A 24,078-nucleotide genomic window follows, 5' to 3' on the forward strand; every position below is an offset into this window, starting at 1 on the left:
AGATAAAGACTTGAAGGAATCATTGAAACTGGTTAACATCTCTGTTCATGAGTCTACAACACGGAAAACATTAAACAGGCATGGTGTTCATGGCAGGACACCACGAAGGAAGCTGCTACTTTCCAACAAAAACATTGCTGCGCGCCTGAAGTTTGCCAAAAACCACCTTGGAACTCCACAACACTACTGGGAAAATGTTTTGTGGACTGATGAAACTAAGGTTGAATTGTCTGGGAAGAACACGCAGCACTATGTATGGCGTAAAAAAGGCACCGCATACCAACATGAAAACATCCTCCCAACGGTGAAGTACGGTGGAGGAAGCATCATGATTTGGGGCTGCTTTGCTGCTTCGGGGCCTGGACCGCTTGCTATCATCGAGGGGAAAATGAATTCCCAAGTTTATCAGGATATCCTACATGATAATCTCAGAGTGGCTGTGCACCAGCTGAAGCTTAGTAGAAGTTAACTGATGCAGCAAAACAATGACCACTACAGTGGTGGCATTGGAAGTACATCCACTACAGAATGGCATAATAAAAAAAAAAAAAAGAAAATCCACCTTTTTTAGTGGCCCAGTCAGAGCCCAGACCTTAACCCAATAGAAATACTATGGAATGACCTCAAGAGAGCAATTCACACCAAACATCCTTTGAATATGGCTATATTTTATTTTTATTAATAAAATCACTTAATTTTTCCACAGCACTGTGATTTTTTAAAGGGTCATGAATCATTACAACATATTTTAGGTATATATGTCTTGCACACAAAGGAAGAGAATGTTAACATTTTTTAGTTTTAATTTCAAGAGTAAAAGGGAATTATAAATAATAATAAAAAAATTGGGAATTTTTTGGGCTATATTCGTCTTGGGTTTGAAATGAACATCAGGTCAACGTTACAGGTCGTGACGTACAGGGTTTAGCTTTCCATTGAATTTCAGCGCCTCTACATTATGGGTGTTCTCGATATTATTTATTTTTTTATTTTATTTTTTTACACTTTCGTGTATGTTTATACATAACTTCACATATACATCCCATACACATACATACACAAATACATGTAATAAAAAAAGCACAAACAACAACAACAACAACAACAACAACAAAAACCCTCGCAAAAAGCAACAACATACAAAGTGTAATATACCATACAGGACGGTTTAATATCTGACATGTCTGAAAGTTAGAAGTCTCGGCCCTATCATGCACCTCTTGTAAAATAAAAATTAGAACCTTGGGGCTAATGAAAATGTGTGCTCAGTCAAACATGCACCTTCCCTTAAATACTACATCCCGCAGACTAGCCGGTAAATTTTCCAATACTGGCAACCATGCCTGCTCAAAAATTGTGACATCTCCTCTTATAATGGCCACTAACTTTTCCAGACGCAACACTTTAAAGATCTCTCGATACCAGAGACTAACTTGAATCCATTTGTTTAAGATACATTTTCTAGCAAGAAGCAACAGCTTCTAAAAACGGAGTAAAAACTGTCTAGCTGTGAAAGTGATCTGATTTGGGGGAAGACTGAGTAAGAAGAATCCCGGATCTTTGCCAAATGGAGTTTCAATTACATTTTTTTTTTTTTTTTTTAATGCCACATTATCCCAGAACTTTGCAATGGCAGGACAGAGCCAAAAACAATGCATATACAGGTGCATCTCAATAAATTATAATGTCATGGAAAAGTTCATTTATTTCAGTAATTCAACTCAAATTGTGAAACTTGTGTATTAAATAAATTCAATGCACACAGACTGAAGTAGTTTAAGTCTTTGGTTCTTTTAATTGTGATGATTTTGGCTCACATTTAACAAAAACCCACCAATTCACTATCTCAAAAAATTAGAATATGGTGACATGCCAATCAGCTAATCAACTCAAAACACCTGCAAAGGTTTCCTGAGCCTTCAAAATGGTCTCTCAGTTTGGTTCACTAGGCTACACAATCATGGGGAAGACTGCTGATCTGACAGTTGTCCAGAAGACAATCATTGACACCCTTCACAAGGAGGGTAAGCCACAAACATTCATTGCCAAAGAAGCTGGCTGTTCACAGAGTGCTGTATCCAAGCATGTTAACAGAAAGTTGAGTGGAAGGAAAAAGTGTGGAAGAAAAAGATGCACAACCAACCGAGAGAACCGCAGCCTTATGATTGTCAAGCAAAATCGATTCAAGAATTTGGGTGAACTTCACAAGGAATGGACTGAGGCTGGGGTCAAGGCATCAAGAGCCACCACACACAGACATGTCAAGGAATTTGGCTACAGTTGTCGTATTCCTCTTGTTAAGCCACTCCTGAACCACAGACAACGTCAGAGGCGTCTTACCTGGGCTAAGGAGAAGAAGAACCGGACTGTTGCCCAGTGTTCCAAAGTCCTCTTTTCAGATGAGAGCAAGTTTTGTATTTCATTTGGAAACCAAGGTCCTAGAGTCTGAAGGAAGGGTGGAGAAGCTCATAGCCCAAGTTGCTCGAAGTCCAGTGTTAAGTTTCCACAGTCTGTGATGATTTGGGATGCAATGTCATCTGCTGGTTTTGGTCCATTGTGTTTTTTGAAAACCAAAGTCACTGCACCCGTTTCCCAAGAAATTTTGGAGCACTCCATGCTTCCTTCTGCTGACCAGCTTTTTAAAGATGCTGATTTCATTTTCCAGCAGGATTTGGCACCTGCCCACACTGCCAAAAGCACCAAAAGTTGGTTAAATGACCATGGTGTTGGTGTGCTTGACTGGCCAGCAAACTCACCAGACCTGAACCCCATAGAGAATCTATGGGGTATTGTCAAGAGGAAAATGAGAAACAAGAGACCAAAAAATGCAGATGAGCTGAAGGCCACTGTCAAAGAAACCTGGGCTTCCATACCACCTCAGCAGTGCCACAAACTGATCACCTCCATGCCACGCTGAATTGAGGCAGTAATTAAAGCAAAAGGAGCCCCTACCAAGTATTGAGTACATATACAGTAAATGAGCATACTTTCCAGAAGGCCAACAATTCACTAAAAATGTTTTTTTTATTGGTCTTATGATGTATTCAAATTTTTTGAGATAGTGAATTGATGGGTTTTTGTTAAATGTGAGCCAAAATCACCACAATTAAAAGAACCAAAGACTTAAACTACTTCAGTCTGTGTGCATTGAATTTATTTAATACACGAGTTTCACAATTTGAGTTAAATTACTGAAATAAATGAACTTTTCCACGACATTCTAATTTATTGAGATGCACCTGTAAGTGCAGATTTCATTTTGGCATTTAATACATATAGGAGAATGATCCTTATCCATTTTGCTAAGAATCCGTGGAGTAATGTGGAGTCTAAGTAGTATTTTATATTGGGTCTCCACCATTCTATAACAAGTAAATATTTTTCTAACAAATTTAACTGCTTCTTCCCAATCATCATCGATGTACTCATCGTTGAGATCCTTTTCCCATGTACGGGTAATATGACCAATACCACTGGGTTCCAATGAGTATAAAAGAGAGCACACATTTGAAATAAGGTGCTGTGTATCCTTCAGTTTAAGAATAAAAAGGTCTATGTTGCCATACACAGGAATACCTGTGTGGATCTTTGAAGATATGGAGTTAATAAAATGCTGAAACTGGAGATATCCCCAGAAATGACCACTTTCAATCTGACATTGCTACTTGAGCTGGTTAAATGACATCAATATATTGTCCTTGTATAGGTCGACAATCACTTTATCCCACTTTTCATGCAATGTATGAAATATAGATTTTTGAGCCCCTGGGAGGAAGTCTTTATTTTGAGTTAATGGTATCAGAGCTGTTGGTAAGCCCCTTCTCCCTGCAACCTTCATCATCTCCTTCCAGTATTATACAGTATTGTACAGTATAGTGTTATTTTTTTTTTTTATCTCCGGTGAAAATTTTTGTCCACTACTGCTTGTGAGCAAACTTAAAGAATATGCAAGTACCGCCCACTCATCCCCCAAGGGCTGCAAGTCTAAATGGGAATGCACCCATGCCCTGATTGTGCGAGTATGGCAGGCCCAGTTATAGAACATTAAATTTGGTAGCGCTAATCCACCCCTTTCTACTGGCAACTGCAGGATCTTCATCTTCACTCTTGGTTTTTTGCCCTGCCAGATACATTTTGGAAATGTTTTTTTCTAAAACTGAAATCTGCTTTTTGGGAATCCACAGAGGCAACATCTGCATGGGATATAATGCTCTGGGTAGGATATTAATTTTAATGAGATTAATCCTACCCATCCATGAGATGGGAAGGTTATGCCACCGCACTAAATCGTCTTTGATACTCTTAATAAGTGGAATTAAATTAAATATTCCCATCTCTGATATATCTGGTGAAATATGAATTCCAAGATATGTAAGACCTGTGAAGGCCCATCTAAAAATATAATTAGAAAGAGAGCCAATACGGTCAGTGTCTCCGAGTGGTATTGCATCCGATTTATTATAATTTACTTTAAGTAAATTACTGATATTGCGCTAAATGAGTTAATAATGTTTAGAACTGCTGGGACTGAAACGTCAGAATTTTTAAGAAATAAAAGAACATCATCAGCATATAGTGCAATCTTATGAACTGACTGACCTAAGCTGATGCCGTATAAATCAGCGTGGGTTCTGATTGTCTCCGCAAAAGTTTCAAGTATTAAAGCAAAAAGGAGAGGGGAAAGAGGACACCCTTGTCTTGTACCTCGTCCCAATGAAAGAGCTGAAGAACGGAGGCCATTAGTTATGACACAAGCAGCTGGAGAGCAGTATGCAGTCTTTATCCATTTCAAAAAGTCTTCTCCAAATTTAAATTTGTCCAAAACTTCAAACATTTATCCCCACTCGACATGGTCAAATGCCTTTTCGGCATCTAACAAAATGGCAAGGACCCGTGTTTTGGATATTTGGGCAAACTATACTACATTAAGCAGTCTTCTGACATTGGAGTATGACAATCTATGTTGAATAAAGCCTGTCTGATCTGAATTTATCAGCTGAGGCAGGTACTATTCCAGTCTCTTTGCTAACAGCTTAGACAGTATCTTACAGTCCACATTTATAAGACTCACAGGCCTGTAAGAGCCACATTCATCAGGTGTTTTTTTTTTTTATATTTATTTTTTTATCTGGGATATATATGCCATGTTTAGAGTGGCAGGAAGGCAACCTTTGTTAAATGAGTCTATATACATTTCTGTTAGAGGTTCCACAATAAACTTGCTCATTTTCTAGTAGAACTCTGGGCCATACCCATCTGGGCCTGGAGCCTTACCACCCTGTAAGGATTTAATTGCCTCCAACACTTCTTTTGTTGTAAATGGTCTATTCAAGTCCTCCTGCTGTTCTTCAGAAAGGCATGAAAGTTAAATTTGGTCTAGAAATGATTGTCTTAAATCATCTGAGGATCCACACTCTGATGAGTACACTTTCTGATAAAAATGTCTCATAATAGTGTTCATTTGTCATGAGTTGATTTGCCACGGTCATCTTTAAGTGTTGAGATGATACATGCCTCATTTCTTCCTCGGGCCAACCGAGCAAGTAAATGGCATGGTTTGTTGCCATGTTCGTATAGCCTTTGTCTAGCGAAGAACACAGAAGTCTCTGCTTTGCTAGTTAAGATATGATTCAGGGCTGAACATGCTGCATCTAATTCGCTCCGCAAAACCCGAGAAGGGGCAGTATTAAATTTGTTCTCCAACTCCCTGATAGAACGTTCCAGCTCTAGCTGTTTTTCCAGAAGCCTCTTTTTTTGTGCTGCGTTATAAGATATTACTGACCCCCTCATGTAACCTTTTGCTGTCTCCCATAATAGAGAAGGATCTATGTCTGGCTGCTTGTTAGAATTCATGAATAGCACCCATTCTTTTTCAAAAAAGTCTAGAAACTTTGGATTACTTAGCAATGCTGGTTGTAATCGCCAATGGCGAGTCATGTGGTCATAGTGAGGTGGGGAAAACACTACCCAGACTGAATTATGATCAGAAAAAGCACATATGCCAATGTTACAGTTTTTTTACTCTGTCCAGAATCTGTCTGGAAGAAAACATAAAGTCTATTCTAGAGGATGACTTATGGGGGTGTGAATAATATATCAAATCTTTCACTTTAGGGTTCATGATTCTCCATATATCAAGCAGGCCCAAATCTTCACAAAGTTGTTTTAATTTAGCAGTCTTGCGTGTTGCAGCTGTAGTTCTTGGTGGACTAAGGTCCATGCTTGAGTCACTTACACAACTGAAGTCTCCCCCAATAATTAAATGATTAGTAGTAAATGATGATATGTCAGCAATTAATTCAGAAAATAGGTTCACATGTGTTTGTTTAAACACAACCAATAACCAACTGGCCAGATATGAGGATATAGCGACCTCCTTTATCATTTCATCAAGCCTAAAATGTAACTTCTTATGTACCAAAATAGCCACACCCCTGCTATGTGAGTTAAAGGCAGAGCAGAAGACCTGGCCAACCTATCCCTGCCTTAACTTCATGTACTCCACATCAGTCAAATGGGTCTCCCGCAGTAAAGCAAACTGAGCCTGCTCTTTTTTAAGATAGGAAATTATTTTCTGTCTCTTAACTACATGATTGACCCCCTTAACATTCAAGGAATTTTAATACCACTCATATTTTACTGTTGTAAAGTTGTAGGAGTGAGTTGGAGTGAGATAATGAGCCATAAAATGTAAATCCGAAGAGGGCATGACAGGCAAACGAGAGTGCATGGATATTCTGCATGTCCATAGTTGCTGAGTAAGTATCCGACAAAATAAATAAATACATACATACAAGTTTACCTCAAAAGGTAAAAGTTCCATTACCTTGTTACGCAGGTCTTTTCACAGTTCTTTTCTGCTCCCATTGGCTCAGTATCTAGCCTGCTCAGTGCATCCACGTGAGAGCTAATAAACTCATTGACTATTTATACACAGACACAAATTGCAATTTAAAAAGCCACAGGTGTGGGAAATAAACCTTTAATTGCCATTTAAACCTGTGTGTGTCACCTTGTGTGTCTGTAACAAGGCCAAACATTCAAAGGTATGTAAACTTTTGATCAGGACTTCTGTTACCATTATGATTTAAAAAGGAGCCAAACAACTATGTGATAATAAATGGCTTCATATGATCACTATCCTTAAATAAAAGACAGTTTTTTTGCATGATCAGTCATATTTTCAAAATCAATGCCAAAATTTCACAATTTCTGCCAGGGTGTGCAAAATTTTGAGCACAACTGTAAATAAATAAACAATAATTCACTGTCCATGTTGTAAAAGACCTCCCGAACTAAAAAGAACAAAGTATCGAGGTTCTTTATAATAAACCACAACCTCAAACAGAACAGAATGAACCAAACTGCCAACCGGCATCTATACCTCAAAACCAAATGTTCTATGAGTCAATGACACCAAGAGGCATGACAGTGGTGCCAAATTAGCCATCATCTTCTAACAATCCCCCTACCTCCCGCATCTTCAACTCAATGGAAAAAAAAAAATATGTAAATGAAAAGGAATAGAACAGAGACCCCAAACATAATTGTTCTGCACTGTAGTCTGTCCATTATAGTCCTATATTTACAGTCTTCACCAAATTCAGTATTGAAGCCTAATTTAACCATCATATGTCAACTGTAACACCAGTTATAATCGGTAGACAAATAATAAATTAAAATAACTCACCAGGATGAGTAGTCACATGATTTAGACCTAACATACAGACAATCTAGGCCACAAGCACTCTTCAGTGCTGTATGTAGAGCTGTAGTGTCCCATGTTCAGGGCAGTCCTCTTAGGAAGGCCTGGGCCCCCTCTGCGCAGTGAAATGAGGGTTTCTCACCCTCATACTTAAAACACAGTACTGCAGAAAAGTGCATGGTGAAGCGAATGCCATGCTGAATCAGCTGTTTGCATGCTTTATTAAAGCTCCATCGTTTTTTCTTTGACAATCGAGGAGAAGTCTTGCTGGATATACACTCTCTCTGTCCATCAACAATCAGGTGGCGCTTAACCTTCATTGCAGACATTATGTGTTGTTTGTCGGCAAAGTTATTAAGTTTGATGAGCACTGTCCTTGGTCTGTCACTCCTCTGAGGTCCGAGGCTTCTGTGGGCCCGGTCAATTTAAAGCGGCCGCTCTTCTTATCTGGTTCCAGAACTTTAGGTAGCCAGGTCTTGAAAAAGGCAATGGGCTAATGGCCTTCCATTCCCTCCTTCATCCCTACAATCCTTATGTTATCCCGCCTTGACCTATTAACTTTTCAGACAGCATCTGTACTTTCCTTTCGGTGTCTTTCAGCTTGCCTTCTGTTGAAACTATGCTGTCTTCAATATCCAACACTCAGAGCTCAGCTTCATTCAGACGTTTGGTGTTGTCCTCCACCCGGGATCTAATAACGTACAGGGCATTCATAAAATTGGTTCGTTTTTCATCCAAGACTTTGTCGACACACTCTGTCACCTCGTGCATCAGCTGTTGCGAGTAACCACAGTCGCATGAGCCGCCATCCTGCATATCCGTGTCGGCATGTCTACTTTACAGATTTCTTTGAACTTTAGGGCCTTTGTCAGCTGAAATGGCAACACCCTCCTTGCTAGACATGGACTTGTTAAAGTGTTCAAGTTAAAATTTGAAATAAAGTCAAAAGATGCGGGGAGCTCGGCACCTGTGCAACCTCTCAGCCCTGTGACGTCATCCGGACTCCGTTCTCGATATTATTAATGAGAAGGCGTGGCCTTTACCCTTTGAGAACAAAAATGGGCTCTTCCCAATCAGTGCGCATTTTCAAACCATTGAGATTCCCTACTTCCATGGGATAGTTTAGAAACGCCCCTCCTGGTTTGGAAACGGCCACTGATTACTACATTGAGATTCCCTACTTTCATTGGATAGTTTAGAAACGTCCATCCTGGTTTGAAAATGGCCACAGATTTGAAAATACCCATTAATATTCTGCAGAGACCTATACTTGTTTAACAAGCAAGCGCCACAAGTGTCGTTGTCATGTAGGGCTGAAACGATTAGTCAACGTTATCTGCAACGTCGACAATAAAAAAAATAATTGTCTAAAAAAAATTATTTGTTGAATAGTCATTTGATCTCATTTAACGTAACATGAGATCACATTAAACTCTAATGATGATGAGTGAGAGCAGCACTGCATACAAAGTATGAGGGAATTATAATGTAAAAATACAAAATAAGTAACTACAGAAGCACTCTCGTTGTGGAATAAGTGGAGCCGGAGCTGCCGCTCTGCTGAAGCAAGACTTGCGTGTCGAGTATCTTTAAAGGAAACACCTCAGCGTTACATCTTAAATGCAGTTATATTTAATGCATTATTGCTGTATTAAAGTTCAAATAATACGGAAGCAGATCATGTAAATAACTACAAACTCTAAAACTGGCATTTGTCTGTGCAGTCAGCGACTCTTCTATGAGTTGTGCAAATGTCCCGATCAAAGAGGGAGAGATTGAAACTGCACCCGGCTGAGGCATACTCTGTCATGGGATGCTCATCCCTCGAGCGCGCACGCTTAATGCAGCTAGATTATAACGTGATGGCTCGTGACTTATTGAATCATAAAATATGTGTCACTGTGCATTTCTTATCATGAAGAAAATTGGCAATACACAGCTTTATTAATAAGAGGGGGTTTTTATGTGAGTTAAAGATGGATTGAAGTGAACAGTTGAGAGAGGGTAGTCTTCGCTCCATTATACACTGCAACAAAATACGTTTTTGATTTGTTTTTGTTTTGCAATATAAACATCTAAAACTCCTTTAAAACAATGTACATTTACTTTAGCAGCTATACTGTAGAAGAAAACATTTTTTTATCAGAGAATGTTGAATATAATATTAAAAATACAAATATTTTAAAATATCTAAAAACCCTTTAAAAAAAGATGCATTCACCTGAGAAGCAGCATATAAGATATTTAGACTTGCTTTTAGAGAACAGATCTTGAATATAAGTATATTTTGTCTTTACTGTACTCGCAGAAGTATAACCAAGTGGAAAAATACACTTATATTTAAGATACATTCTCTTAAAGCAAGTCTAAATATCTTTTAGGTTGCTTCCCAGAGCCGGCGTTCTCATCAGAGTAAGACGCCGCGCAAATCGACTCCCGCTACCCAGTATTCTACTGGCAAATGTTCAGTCTCTGGATAACAAGCTCTGCGAGCTGAAAGCGCGGATCTCTTTCCAACGAGAGATGAGGGACTGCTGCATTATCTGCCTTACGGAAACTTGGATGTCTGCGGAGATTCCAGACTTAGCCATTGAACCCGCGGGGTTCTCAGTGCACCGAGCGGACAGAGCGAAAGACCTCTCAGGTAAAAGCAGAGATGGTGGCGTAAGTTTTATGATCAACAAATCCTGGTGTGATCAGAGGAACGTACATTCTATCAAGTCTTTCTGCTCTCCTGATCTGGAATTTCTCATGCTTCTGTGTCGACCATTCTGGCTACCGAGGGAATTCACAGCGGTCATTATCACTGCTGTGTACATCCTGCCACAAGCCGACACAGACCGGGCGCTCAAGGAACTCTACAGGATTATAAGCAAGCAGGAAACCGCGCCCCTGAGGCCGTGTTCATTGTGACCGGGACTTTAATAAAGCCAGTTTCAAATCAGTCACACCAAAATACCACCAGCACATTAGTTTCAACACACGAGGGGACCGGGTTTTGGACCACTGCTACTCTCCCTTCCGGGATGGCTACAAATCCCTCCCCTGCCCACCATTTGGCAAATCGGACCACTCTTCCATTCTGCTTCTGCCCGCTTACAGGCAGAAACTGAAACAGGAAGCACCCACTCTCAGAACGGTCCAGTGCTGGTCGGACCAATCAGACTCTACGCTACAAGACTGTTTTGATCACACGGACTGGGAGATGTTCCGGTCCGCCTCTGATGACGACATCGAGCTTTACGCTGACAGCATAATGTGTTTCATCAGAAAGTGCGTAGAGGACGTCGTTCCGACCAGAACAACACAGATCTATCCGAACCAGAAGTATTTTATTAATAGCGATGTTCGTGCAGCACTTAATGCGCGGACCTCTGCTTTTAATTCCGGGAACGCGGAGGAGCATAAACAAGCCAGTTATGCCCTACGAAGTCAGAACAGCAAAACGTCAGTACAGGGACAAGATTGAAGGGCAGTTTAATACCACCAACTCTAGAAGCATGTGGCAGGGAATTAACATCATCACAGACTTTAAAGGGAATAAAAACTCCGCCGTGAACACCGCTGCATCTCTCCTGGATGAGTTAAACACTTTTTATGCTCGTTTCAAGGGAAATAACACTGCCCTCGCGGAGAGAGCTCTCGCAGCCGAAGCTACAGAGGTTAGTTCACTCTCCGTCTCTGTAGCGGATGTAACCCGATCCTTCCGATGGGTGAATATCCACAAAACCGCGGGTCCAGACGGCATTCCGGGCCGTGTCATCAGAGCATGCGCGAACCAGCTGGCTGGTGTTTTTACGGACATTTTCAACCTTTCCCTCTCTTTGTCTGTAGTCCCCACATGCTTCAAAACATCCACCATTGTGCCTGTTCCAAAGCAATCAAAAATCACTTGCTTAAATGACTGGCATCCTGTTGCTCTGACTCCCATCATCAGCAAATGCTTTGAGAGACTAATCAGAGATTACATCTGCTCTGTGCTGCCTCTCTAGACCCATTGCAGTTTGCTTACCGCAACAACCACTCCACTGATGATGCCATTGCATCTACAATACACACTGCTCTCTCCCACCTGGAAAAAAAGAACACTTATGTGAGAATGTTGTTTGTAGACTACAGCTCAGCATTCAACACCATAGTGCCCTCCAAGCTAGATGAGAAACTCTGGGCTCTGGGCTTAAACGCCTCGCTGTGCAGCTGGATCCTGGACTTCCTGTCAAGCATACGCCAGGTGGTTAGAATAGGTAGCAACATCTCCTCATCACTGACCCTCAACACTGGAGCCCCACAGGGCTGTGTTCTCAGCCCACTCTTGTATTCCTTGTACACACATGACTGTGTGGCAACACATAGCTCCAATGCCATCATTAAGTTTGCTGATGACACGACGGTGGTAGGTCTGATCACTGACAATGATGAAACAGCCTACAGAGAGGAGGTGCACACTCTGACACACTGGTGTCAGGAGCACAACCTCTCCCTCAACGTCAGTAAGACAAAGGAGCTTGTGGTGGACTTCAGAAGAAAAGACAGAGAACACAGTCCAATCACCATCAATGGAGCACCAGTGGAGAGAGTCAGCAGCTTCAAGTTCCTGGGTGTCCACATCACTGAGGAACTCACATGGTCCGTCCACACTGAAGTCGTTGTGAAGAAGGCTCATCAGTGCCTCTTCTTCCTGAGACGGCTGAGGAAGTTTGGAATGAACCGCCACATCCTCACACGGTTCTACACTTGCACTGTAGAGAGCATCCTGACTGGCTGCATCTCTGCCTGGTACGGCAATAGCACAGCCCACAACCGCAAAGCACTGCAAAGGGTGGTGCGAACTGCCAGACACATCATCGGAGGTGAGCTTCCCTCCCTCCAGGACATACAGGTGCATCTCAATAAATTAGAATGTCGTGGAAAAGTTCATTTATTTCAGTAATTCAACTCAAATTGTGAAACTCGTGTATTAAATAAATTCAATGCACACAGACTGAAGTAGTTTAAGTCTTTGGTTCTTTTAATTGTGATGATTTTGGCTCACATTTAACAAAAACCCATCAATTCACTATCTCAAAAAATTTGAATACATCATAAGACCAATAAAAAAACATTTTTAGTGAATTGTTGGCCTTCTGGAAAGTATGCTCATTTACTGTATATGTACTCAATACTTGGTAGGGGCTCCTTTTGCTTTAATTACTGCCTCAATTCAGTGTGGCATGGAGGTGATCAGTTTGTGGCACTGCTGAGGTGGTATGGAAGCCCAGGTTTCTTTGACAGTGGCCTTCAGCTCATCTGCATTTTTTGGTCTCTTGTTTCTCATTTTCCTCTTGACAATACCAGGTCTGGTGAGTTTGCTGGCCAGTCAAGCACACCAACACCATGGTCATTTAACCAACTTTGGTGCTTTTGGCAGTGTGGGCAGGTGCCAAATCCTGCTGGAAAATGAAATCAGCATCTTTAAAAAGCTGGTCATCAGAAGGAAGCATGAAGTGCTCCAAAATTTCTTGGGAAACGGGTGCAGTGACTTTGGTTTTCAAAAAACACAATGGACCAACACCAGCAGATGACATTGCACCCCAAATCATCACAGACTGTGGAAACTTAACACTAGACTTCAAGCAACTTGGGCTATGAGCTTCTCCACCCTTCCTCCAGACTCTAGGACCTTGGTTTCCAAATGAAATACAAAACTTACTCTCATCTGAAAAGAGGACTTTGGAACACTGGGCAACAGTCCAGTTCTTCTTCTCCTTAGCCCAGGTAAGATGCCTCTGACGTTGTCTGTGGTTCAGGAGTGGCTTAACAAGAGGAATACGACAACTGTAGCCAAATTCCTTGACATGTCTGTGTGTGGTGGCTCTTGATGCCTTGACCCTAGCCTCAGTCCATTCCTTGTGAAGTTCACCCAAATTCTTGAATCGATTTTGCTTGACAATCATAAGGCTGCGGTTCTCTCGGTTGGTTGTGCATCTTTTTCTTCCACACTTTTTCCTTCCACTCAACTTTCTGTTAACATGCTTGGATACAGCACTCTGTGAACAGCCAGCTTCTTTGGCAATGAATGTTTGTGGCTTACCCTCCTTGTGAAGGGTGTCAATGATTGTCTTCTGGACAACTGTCAGATCAGCAGTCTTCCCCATGATTGTGTAGCCTAGTGAACCAAACTGAGAGACCATTTTGAAGGCTCAGGAAACCTTTGCAGGTGTTTTGAGTTGATTAGCTGATTGGCATGTCACCATATTCTAATTTTTTGAGATAGTGAATTGGTGGGTTTTTGTTAAATGTGAGCCAAAATCATCACAATTAAAAGAACCAAAGACTTAAACTACTTCAGTCTGTGTGCATTGAATTTATTTAATACACGAGTTTCACAATTTGAGTTGAATTACTGAAATAAATGAACTTTTCCATGACATTCTAATTTATTGAGATGCACCTGTATATACCAGGCGGTGTGTGAAAAAAGCTCGGAGGATCATCAGAGACTCCAGCCACCCGAGCCATGGGCTGTTCTCACTGCTACCATCAGGCAGGCGGTATCGCAGCATCAGGACCCGCACCAGCCGACTTCATGATAGCTTCTTCCCCCAAGCAATCAGACTTTTGAACTCTTAATCTCCCACGATCAAAATACATCAGCACTGCACTTTATTACTCTTACTCTTAGATCTCACATTGGACTGTCATAAATTATATTATTATTATATTATATTCTCTCTTAACAACACACTGGCAACTTACTATCAACCGACAGCCTGAATGTCAATACAGTACAATACAACCTACTGTACATTCTATATATACTATATATTTATTTTTTTGAATAATGTGTATCTATATTGTGTGTATTGTATTCTGTACAGTGTATGTTATTATTTGTATATTGTGTTGTGTGTAATTATGTGTATATTAGACTTTAAATTGTGTTGTGTTAATCTGATGTTATTGTAAATTGGTATATGTCTCATCACTGTCACGACTGCTATGATGATCGGAACTGCACCCAAGAATTTCACACACCATTGCACTTGTGTATATGGCTGTGTGACAATAAAAGTGATTTGATTTGATTTGTTTTAAGGATTTTTAGACAATTTTAAATGGAAATCAAGACAAACACACTTGATAACAATAGGAGTTTTTGCAGTGAATTTCTTTACTAAATTAAACAAGTATTTTTTCCCCTTTAATTCAGTGATTTTCTTTTAGAGGTATTTTTAAAAGATGATTTTGTCCTCTTTATTGTCAGTAAGAACGTTTAATACAACCTTATAAGTCAGGGCACAAGCTGAATAATCGGTTAAGCGCTAATGATTAATCGTTGCAATAATCGCAGAATAGTCGAATAAGCATTCATCATTAGATTAATTGATTTTTAAAACAATCGTTAGTTGCAGCCCTATTGTCATGCATGTGACCAACACTTCAAACTCTCAAGCACCTCAGTCAGTTGATAGTACCGTGACGCGATTTCCTTCCACACTAATGACAGAAGGACAGGACAGGCTTTCAGTCAAAGGCAACACCTTTTAAATGTTCACGCAGCACGCATTTATTAATGCAAGTGTTGTGAGATATGGGTTGAGGTGGACTGTCTCTGACTGGGACTCGTTTGAGACGTGGTTTACATTGACTGTCTCAGACACAAACGCTATCCATCCATCCCTCCATCCCTAATGTAAGTGTGTTAACCGATCTAAGCACTTGTATTTGTAAATCATAGTTTTGGAAAAGGTCTCAAAAGTTATTGAAGTGTAAAAAACATTAACATATTTTCGATACAGAGCAGATGGCTTGGCATTTATTTGTGTATTAAATTACAGATATAAAATGAACAGTGTGTAATGTGTGTATTCTTTGTAATGTATTGTGAGCTTACAAAACAGTGTATGATTTATTTTTGCATTCTGTTACATGCAATTGTGAGAATCTTTGATGCTGTTACCTGCTTTATTAAAATAAAGCTGAGTGACTGGGTCAGACAGTTGTTGGGTTCACTCCCACTTCTCCCCTCACTCCACTGCTGATCATGCCCACTTTGAGTGCAGCAATTAAAAAATGTGGTGAGAGCTCAACTGTGTGTGACCCTTTAATGGGATGTGTTCAATAGACATGAAATATTATAATTGTTTGTGTTTGTTAGCTTAAGCATGTTGTTTGTCTATACTTGTGACATTTTATGACAAATTAATTCAGAAAACCAGCTACTTTCAAAGGGTTCACATACTTATTATTGCCACTGTAAATCCAAGTACATACAGTTGAAGTCGGAAGTTTACATACACTTTTTTTAACCACTCCACAGATTTAGTATTAGCAAACAATAGTTTTGGCAAGTCGTTTAGGATATCTATTTTGTGCATGACACAAGTAATTTTCAATCGTTTACAGACTTTCACTTTTAATTGACTATATCACAATTCCAGTGGGTCAGAAGTAAACATACACTAAGTTAACTGTGCCTTTAAGCAGCTTGGAAAATTCCAGAAAATGATGTCAAGCTTTTAGACAGTTAGCTTCTGATAGGAAGTGTACTGAATTGGAGGTGTACCTCTGGATGTATTTTAAGGCCTACCTTCAAACTCAGTGCCTCTTTGCTTGACATCATGGGGAAATTAAAAGAAATCAAGACCTCAGAAAAATAATTGTGGACCTCCACAAGTCTGGTTCATCCTTGGGAGAAATTTCCAAACACCTGAAGGTACCACGTTTATCTCTACAATCAACAGTATGCAAGTACAAACACCATGGCACCACTCAGCCATCATACCGCTCAGGAAGGAGACGCATTCTGTCTCCTAGAGATGAACGTAGTTTGGTGCGAAAAGAGCAAATCAATCCCAGAACAACAGCAAAGGACCTTGTGAAGATGCTGGAGAAACAGGTAGACAAGTATCTATATCCACAGCTAAATGAGTCCTATATCGACATAACCTGAAAGGCTGCTCAGCAAGGAAGAAGCCAATGCTCCAAAACAGCCAAAAAAAGCCTGACTACAGTTTGCAAGTGCACATGGGGACAAAGATCTTACTTTTTGGAGAAATTTCCTCTGGTCTGATGAAATACAAATTGAACTTTTTGGCCATAATGACCATCGTTATGTTTGGAGGAAAAAGGGTGAGGCTTGCAAGCCAAAGAACACCATCCAACCGTGAATCATGGGGGTGGCAGTATCATGTTGTGGGGGTGCTTTGCTTGCAGGAGGGATTGGTGCACTTCACAAAATAGATGGCATCATGAGGAAGGAAAATTATGTGGATATATTGAAGCAACATCTCAAGACATCAGCCATGAAGTTAAAGCTCGGTCGCAAATGGGTCTTCCAAATGGACAATGACCCCAAGCATTCCTCCAAAGTTGTGGCAAAATGGCTTAAGGACAACAAAGTCAAGGTACTGGAGTGGCACAAAGCCCTGACATCAATCTGATAGAAAATTTGTGGGCAGAACTGAAAAAGCATGTGCGAGCAAGGAGGCCCACAAACCTGACTCAGTTACACCAGTTCTGTCTGGAGGAATGGGCCAAAACTTATTGTGAGAAGCTTGTGGAAGGCTAACCAAAACATTTGACCTAAGTTAAACAATTTAAAGGCAGTGCTACCAAATAATAACAAAGTGTATGTAAACTTCTGAACCACTGGGAATGTGATGAAAGAAATAAAAGCTGAAACAAATAATTCTCTCTACTATTATTCTGATATTTCACATTCTTAAAATAATGATCCGAACTGACCTAAGACAGGTAATGTTTTCTACGATTAAATATCAGGAATTGTGAAAAACTGAGTTTAAATGTCTTTGGCTAAGGCGTATGTAAACTTCTGACTTCAACTGTACTTCAGAAGTAGTACATTATTTTTGTTTGCATATCCTTTCATTAAAAAACAGTACGCACTGCAGTGGTAGCAAGAAGGGTCTGGTTTGTTAAATCAAGGAGTTTTTATTTATGCAATATTTTTGTAAGAACACATTTGCCCTCATTTCTCTCACAGCGGTTGCATTATGAAAATTAAAAAAAGCTGTTTGTGATCAGAGTTTTTGCGATATTTTTTGATCATAATTTGTCAAATCTTAATCCACTGATCCTGATGAAAGTTTAAAGAAGCCCAAATCTCTAAACATCTTATGGAAACGGGCTGCCTTAACTTTACAAACGGCACTTTTTAAGCATTTTCAGCTGAAATTAAATGAACGGAAGCAGTACATTTCTGGGGTGCCAAAAGAACCTGGATGTGCTGCCACCATCAAGCATTTTGTTTGTAAGCAGTAACTTCATTTATAGAACAAACTCTTTTATCCTCCCAAAATTCTGAAAAATTCCAGAAATTCTCGAAATATTACTTTAATATGAAATACTGCTCATAGCATTGGGCAAAATATACAAATGAACGATCTACAATTTTACAACTAGTTAACTAGTAAAAATAAATATTTGTGCAATCTCTATCCTACATAAATTTACAAAATAAAGCTTTGATAAATGCAGTAGCATTACCTTTGTTTTCTGATTCACAGAGTTGCTGTGGCAACAGTACACAGGTGAGCACCTTCTCGCCAGACTCAGGGTCCACGTCCGTCTGGAAGGTGAGCAGGGGTTGAGACTGATTCTCAGACAGCCAAAGTGCTTTGAGTCGTAGAGTAGTGAGGGTCAGTGGCAGGTACAGCAGCCTTCACACAGACACGACATAATATCAGTCGCCACATGATTTTCTGTGTTACAAACGGTTTATATTTTATTTTAACGCCATGGCCAATGACTAAGGTGACATCTTGCCCAATCACATTCTTTTACACTTTGAATTAAATAAATGTTCTGGGTTTAATTTAGGTTAAGCTCTATGAGCAGCACTGTGACATGCTGTTAATTAACACAGAACATCATTTCGACTTGTCTTCTCATTTTTGTGATCCAGTAAATAAAAAGAATCTACTAGTCATACGTAATGCGCTTACAGTGAAAGACAATGGGGCAAAGCAATACAGAAGGTTTAAATGCAGGTGGTTTCTAGTTTGATGTAGGGCTGGTTAATCAAATTTTATTTTCAATTATGATTTTGGCTTCCAACAATTATGAAAACAAGATAATCGAGATAAAATGATTATTGTGCTGCATTCCGTTTCACAATGAAGGCTTTCCTTTATTTGACTACCATACATAACATAAAATAATTACCATATGACAATAGCCTCCTCCCCTACAGTTTACATTTCAAGTTCAAGGAAATCCACTGTTAAAAAGACAATAAAACAAATAAAATAAATAAAAAAAAAAGTTAATAAATACATGATGTTTCCAAAGTCAATGATTAATCAAGTTAAATATTCGTGATCTCAATACTGACCAAAATAATCGTGATTATGATTTTTGCCATAATCGAGCAGCCCTAGTTTGATGAACTTCTGGTTATGCTTCTAGAATATATTTTTTGCATATGGCGTTTGCTCTGTGTTTCTAAATCTATTTCTGGTGCCCTTGCGTGCATCATGCCAAAGTTACTGTCTTTACATGGTCATGACATGAGTTGAAAGATTGGATATAACTTTGTGCAGACAAGGGTTAGTAAGTGATTCTATCACACAAGTCTTATGTTAACAAAATGTTTTAGTCTTGTAGCCAACAAGAACATCAAAAACATACTTAACTGCAAGTCATTCATTTCATCTGGTCTGACGAAGAACTGTTACTGTATTATGTGTACTTGTGAGACTTGAATCAGAGTAATTAAAGACAAACATTTAAGTTTTGTAATTAGAGGCATTTTATTAAAATTAATGAATTAATAAAATATCTTAATTAATCCTTTAAGCATGGATGGGCCCAACAATGCTGAGAAAAAAAAAATTATTATCAACATATTAATAACTACAGTTTTGACCAAAACAAAATAGGTACTGTTTTAAAGCTTAGTAGCTCTACTTTCCAATGCATGTACACATTATGACCAAAACTGAACAAGTGCTTTGAAATTTGCAGACAAATCAAAAGTGTTCCCTGCACATATTATTGTAATCGGTAAAAACATCAAACTCATCAAATAGCCATGTGTCATATGTCTTTGGAAAGCTCTTAAAGACTAAAATACAACCAGCCTATTTGATTTCCTCACAGACAAAAATATAGCGAGTAATAGCTAAGTGTATGTCTTTGACATACATGTTACATGTAAACATGTGTTGCTTATATGCCTTTAGTCATCGTATTTAAATGTGTAATTAGTTCTTATGTACAATTATTATTCTTTTTGAAGAGGATTTTGTACACTAGGATAAACAAATTTTGTAATGCTACAACTTTTGTTTGCTTTGTCATATCAGCACATAATGTTACAGGTGGCATGATTCAGTACAAAACAAAAGCAGTTTTTCAGAGCTACCTTATTTACACCCAGCGATATATCATGTCAAATCAGAAAAACAAGAAAAAAAGTTTTTGGCTCAATCTTTTTCTTTTTGGTGATTTTTCAGCAGTTTCTTAGGCAGAGAGTCTCAGAATTTATCAACATCTATATCATAATTTTATTTTTTTATTTTTTTTAAGTTTTCTTTATAATGATACCAAACACTTGACCCTTCTTGTTTTTTTCTCGAGTTATAAGCCTTTAAATTTTAATTTTAATTTAATTTTGAAAACACCTTTAAACAAGGTTTAAAAAGTCCATCTAAACACACATTTTGCTAGGATTTGATTTTTAAAAATATGAAATCATCTCATCCTTTATGAAAATTACGGTTTTACGACAGTAATATTGAAATAACCATGACTATAACCATATTTGTTTTTTATACAATTAGCCCTGGTTTTACTTCAGTAATACTGTAATCTATATTGTAACCAGTAATATTGTAATAGTAATATTTTAGTAACTATGGTTAATTTTGCGGTTACTATGGTTTTCCCACAAACACCATAGTTAAACTAAGGTAAAACCATGATTAATTTTTGTGAGGGATTTGGTAACAGGCTGCTGAGGGAAGTTAATCCAAAAAGAATTGCATTTTTTATTTCCAAATACTTCTTTCTCAAAATTACTAAGAATCGTTAATGGAACCGTTAAGAGGAATCAAAATAGGAATCGTAAAATCCCTTCTGATTCCCATCCCTAGTCTAAAACATTTTCTGTGGTAACCCACAGCTGTATTGAACCCAGACCAATTCTTTAACCCTTCACTGAACTCTGAAATTACTAAGAACTGAAAATCTTATTTACATGTATAAAGCGAAGCTCACGCACCCCGTTTCAAAGGATCTGATGCGTTTGATGACAACTGTGCTGCCTGCAGCCTACATCAACCTTAAACACAAAATCCCTGGTGAGATCACTTTACTCTGACAAACCTGTTTCCAGACACATCTAGAACGTGCAGTTCTGAAGCCTGTGAGAGCTCTGGAGGGATTTGTGTTAGACGGTTCTCTCTCACACACAGAACATTCAGACTGCTGCAGCCACCAATCTGTGAAGAAACAGAGGAAACTGTGAGTGGAGAAACATCCTAGTGTAGGTGTTTGGTTGAACAGAGTGCTGTGGTATGAGCTGAGAATATGAGCAAATTCCCCTTGTGGGAAAGTCTAAATGCTCCTGAAATCCTAAAGCACAACAGTAGAGCTCTGGAAGTAAAAAGACTACTCTTTTTTTTTTCCAAAGAGAATTTATTTGTAACGCTAACTTGTAAACCTTTCCAGAAAGTCCTACCATGAGCTCTGAGGTTGTTAAGTGATGGAATATCTGTAGAAGCCACAAATCAAAGTGATTTAAACAGATTTTTTATTTTATTTTACTGTGTTTAACTGCCAAATTCCTGGTTGAAGAACTACACTACCCACAATCCTGAAGTGAGACCCAACAATCAGAGAAGTCTCTGATTTGCTGTGAAAAACACCAAAAGAGCTCAGCAGCCCATGACAGAGTAAAACAGAACTGAACAAAATTAAATGCACTTAACAGCAAGCAAACATTCCCTAAATAATGTTTTAGAGCGAGGGTAAGCTAGAAGGCTAAAATTAGAAGCAATTAGTGTTAATGGCAGCCAAAAGGCAAAGCAAGTCCCCAAAGGTGAAACTGTTGTGTGTCCCATAAAGTGTCGATTGTGTCTGTCTGCTAATGCACTGCAATTTTCCACACAGAATGAGTGTATTTAAACATACAGTATTAAATTAAAGCAACAAGCCATTTGAGGCTGTATGTTACATTCATTTCACAACTGGTAAGATGTTTTCTTAGGCATACATGAAGCGAGACCTTAACTGTGGTAAAATCACTGTAACACACAGCTTTGAGTGGCTTATTGCTTTTGTAAAAGGGTGGTGACAGCAATATAATCAAAACACCAATGTTTAATAAACAGCTTAAAGTATTAATATTAATAATCAGAATAAACAGTTCTTTCACAAATATAATTAATTAGCCTAACTGTAGGCTGTTAATGGTTGCACAGGTATGTAGCAAGGGACAATAATATAGTGTGATCACTAGCAGAGGTGGGTAGTAACGCGCTACATTTACTACGTTACATTTACTCGAGTAACTTTTTGGAAAAAAACTGACTTTTAGAGTAGGTTTAAAATGGGTACTTTTTACTCTCACTCAAGTAAATTTCTAAAGATTTTTTTTTTACTTTTACTTCTTTACAATGGGCAGCATTCCTGTCGTTACATTACTGGTTTAATATTAATTAATGCGTAATTTATTGATAGATTATTGAATGGTACTTTTACGAGAGCGGAAGTTCACGCAGAGGCGTGCGCTGAGCCGGTGTCAGACTGTCACTCAAGTCATCAGTGCTGCAGCATCAAACTCGTCAAAGTGAAACACTTTCTTCGCTCCTCACAGTGAAAAAATAATAGTTTCGTCATGCAATGCCTTCATTTAACACCAAGACAAGCTGATATTTCAAGATTAAAATCACAGCTCCAATTTAAGGCAGCACGCTGAGGTAAGTTTTGGCTCTAATCCTAACGCGGGCTTTTCTGTGTAATGTGATGGTCATTTTCAGGGTGATTCTGTAACTGGGCTCTTAGTTTTTAAGTGTACACTTTTAAATCAGTGCAGCAATACACTACCGTTCAAAAGTTTGGGGTCACTTCCCTGAAATGTTTCTCATGATCTTAAAAATCTTTTGATCTGAAGGCGTATGCTTAAATGTTTGAAATTAGTTTTGTAGACAAAAATATAATTGTGCCAACATATTAATTTATTTCATTACAAAACAATTTATTTAAAAAAAAAAAAAAAAAGTTTTTGAAATGGATGACTTGGATCAAATAATAAAGAAAAGCAGCCAATAAGTGCCCAACATAGATGGGAACTCCTTCAATACTGTTTAAAAAGCATCCCAGGGTGATACCTCAAGAAGTTGGTTGAGAAAATGTCAAGAGTACATGTCTGCAAAATCTAGGCAAAGGGTGACTACTTTGAAGATGCTAAAATATAACACAGTTTTGATTTATTTTGGATTTTGTTTAGTCACAACATAATTCCCATAGTTCCATTTCTATTATTCCATAGTTGTGATGACTTTAGTATTATTCTAAAATGTAAAAAAAATAAATAAATAAATAAAATAAAAAAAAAACTAAAGAATGAGTAAGTGACCCTATCAGTGTGCTTTGTCATGCATCCAGCATGTCATGAGCAGTATTTACGCATTTACCCCGCGCCCTCGCGAATACTTTACTCTTTTACAGAACATGCTTCATTCATTCTCTTTTGTGCACTGTGCACAGAGCTGCAGACACGATTATTAAATATAATGGTGGAATGGGCTAGTAGTTATAAGTACCTTGGAACTATCATTGACAACCAGTTGCGTTTTGACGTGCATGCAGAGGCATTATGCAAGAAAGGCCAGCAGCGGCTATATTGTCTACGGAGGCTCTCTTCTTTTAATATTAGTAGGACTCTTATGAGCATGCATTATAAATCTTACATCGAATCTGTACTTTGCTTCTCTATCGGCTGTTGATATGGTAATTTAAATTTTAAACATCGGAACACACTGAATGGTATTGTCAATCAATGTGGTAAGATCATAGGTGTTAAGCAGACTGAATTATCAAATATTTTTGAACGGTTTGTTTTACAAAAAGCCAGAGCCATTCTTGGCGATCCTAACCACTCACTTTTTAATGAATTCGTAGTGCTTCCTTCTGGTATTCGTTATAGTATGCCTAAACTTAAAAGTAATTAACAGGAATTCCTTAATCCCCACTGCTGTAAGGCTTTTAAACTTGTAAGGTGTTTGAATGTTGTGTTTTGATGTTAGTGTCATTTTAATTAATGTTTTAATGTATTTGTATTATATGTTCACAAATTTTTATGCTGCACAAAAATTGCCCCTTGGGCTTATAATAAAGCTTGACTTGACTTGATGTGTCTGAAATGA

General features: G+C 38.7%; 1 protein-coding gene across 1 annotated transcript in view; it reads right to left on the reverse strand.

The window, feature by feature from the left end:
* LOC127411738 (leucine-rich repeat-containing protein 1-like) overlaps positions 1 to 24,078 on the reverse strand; it is a 127,701-nt gene that overhangs the window by 15,541 nt on the left and 88,082 nt on the right. The window contains exons 11-12 of the mRNA XM_051647462.1: positions 21,035 to 21,150; positions 18,194 to 18,366 (exon numbers count right to left, since the gene is read on the reverse strand). Coding sequence (XP_051503422.1) covers positions 18,194 to 18,366; positions 21,035 to 21,150 — 289 coding nt within the window. The remainder of the gene's footprint in view (positions 1 to 18,193; positions 18,367 to 21,034; positions 21,151 to 24,078) is intronic.

The sequence above is a fragment of the Myxocyprinus asiaticus genome, chromosome 21 (genome assembly GCF_019703515.2).
Source record: "Myxocyprinus asiaticus isolate MX2 ecotype Aquarium Trade chromosome 21, UBuf_Myxa_2, whole genome shotgun sequence".
NCBI lineage: Eukaryota > Metazoa > Chordata > Actinopteri > Cypriniformes > Catostomidae > Myxocyprinus > Myxocyprinus asiaticus.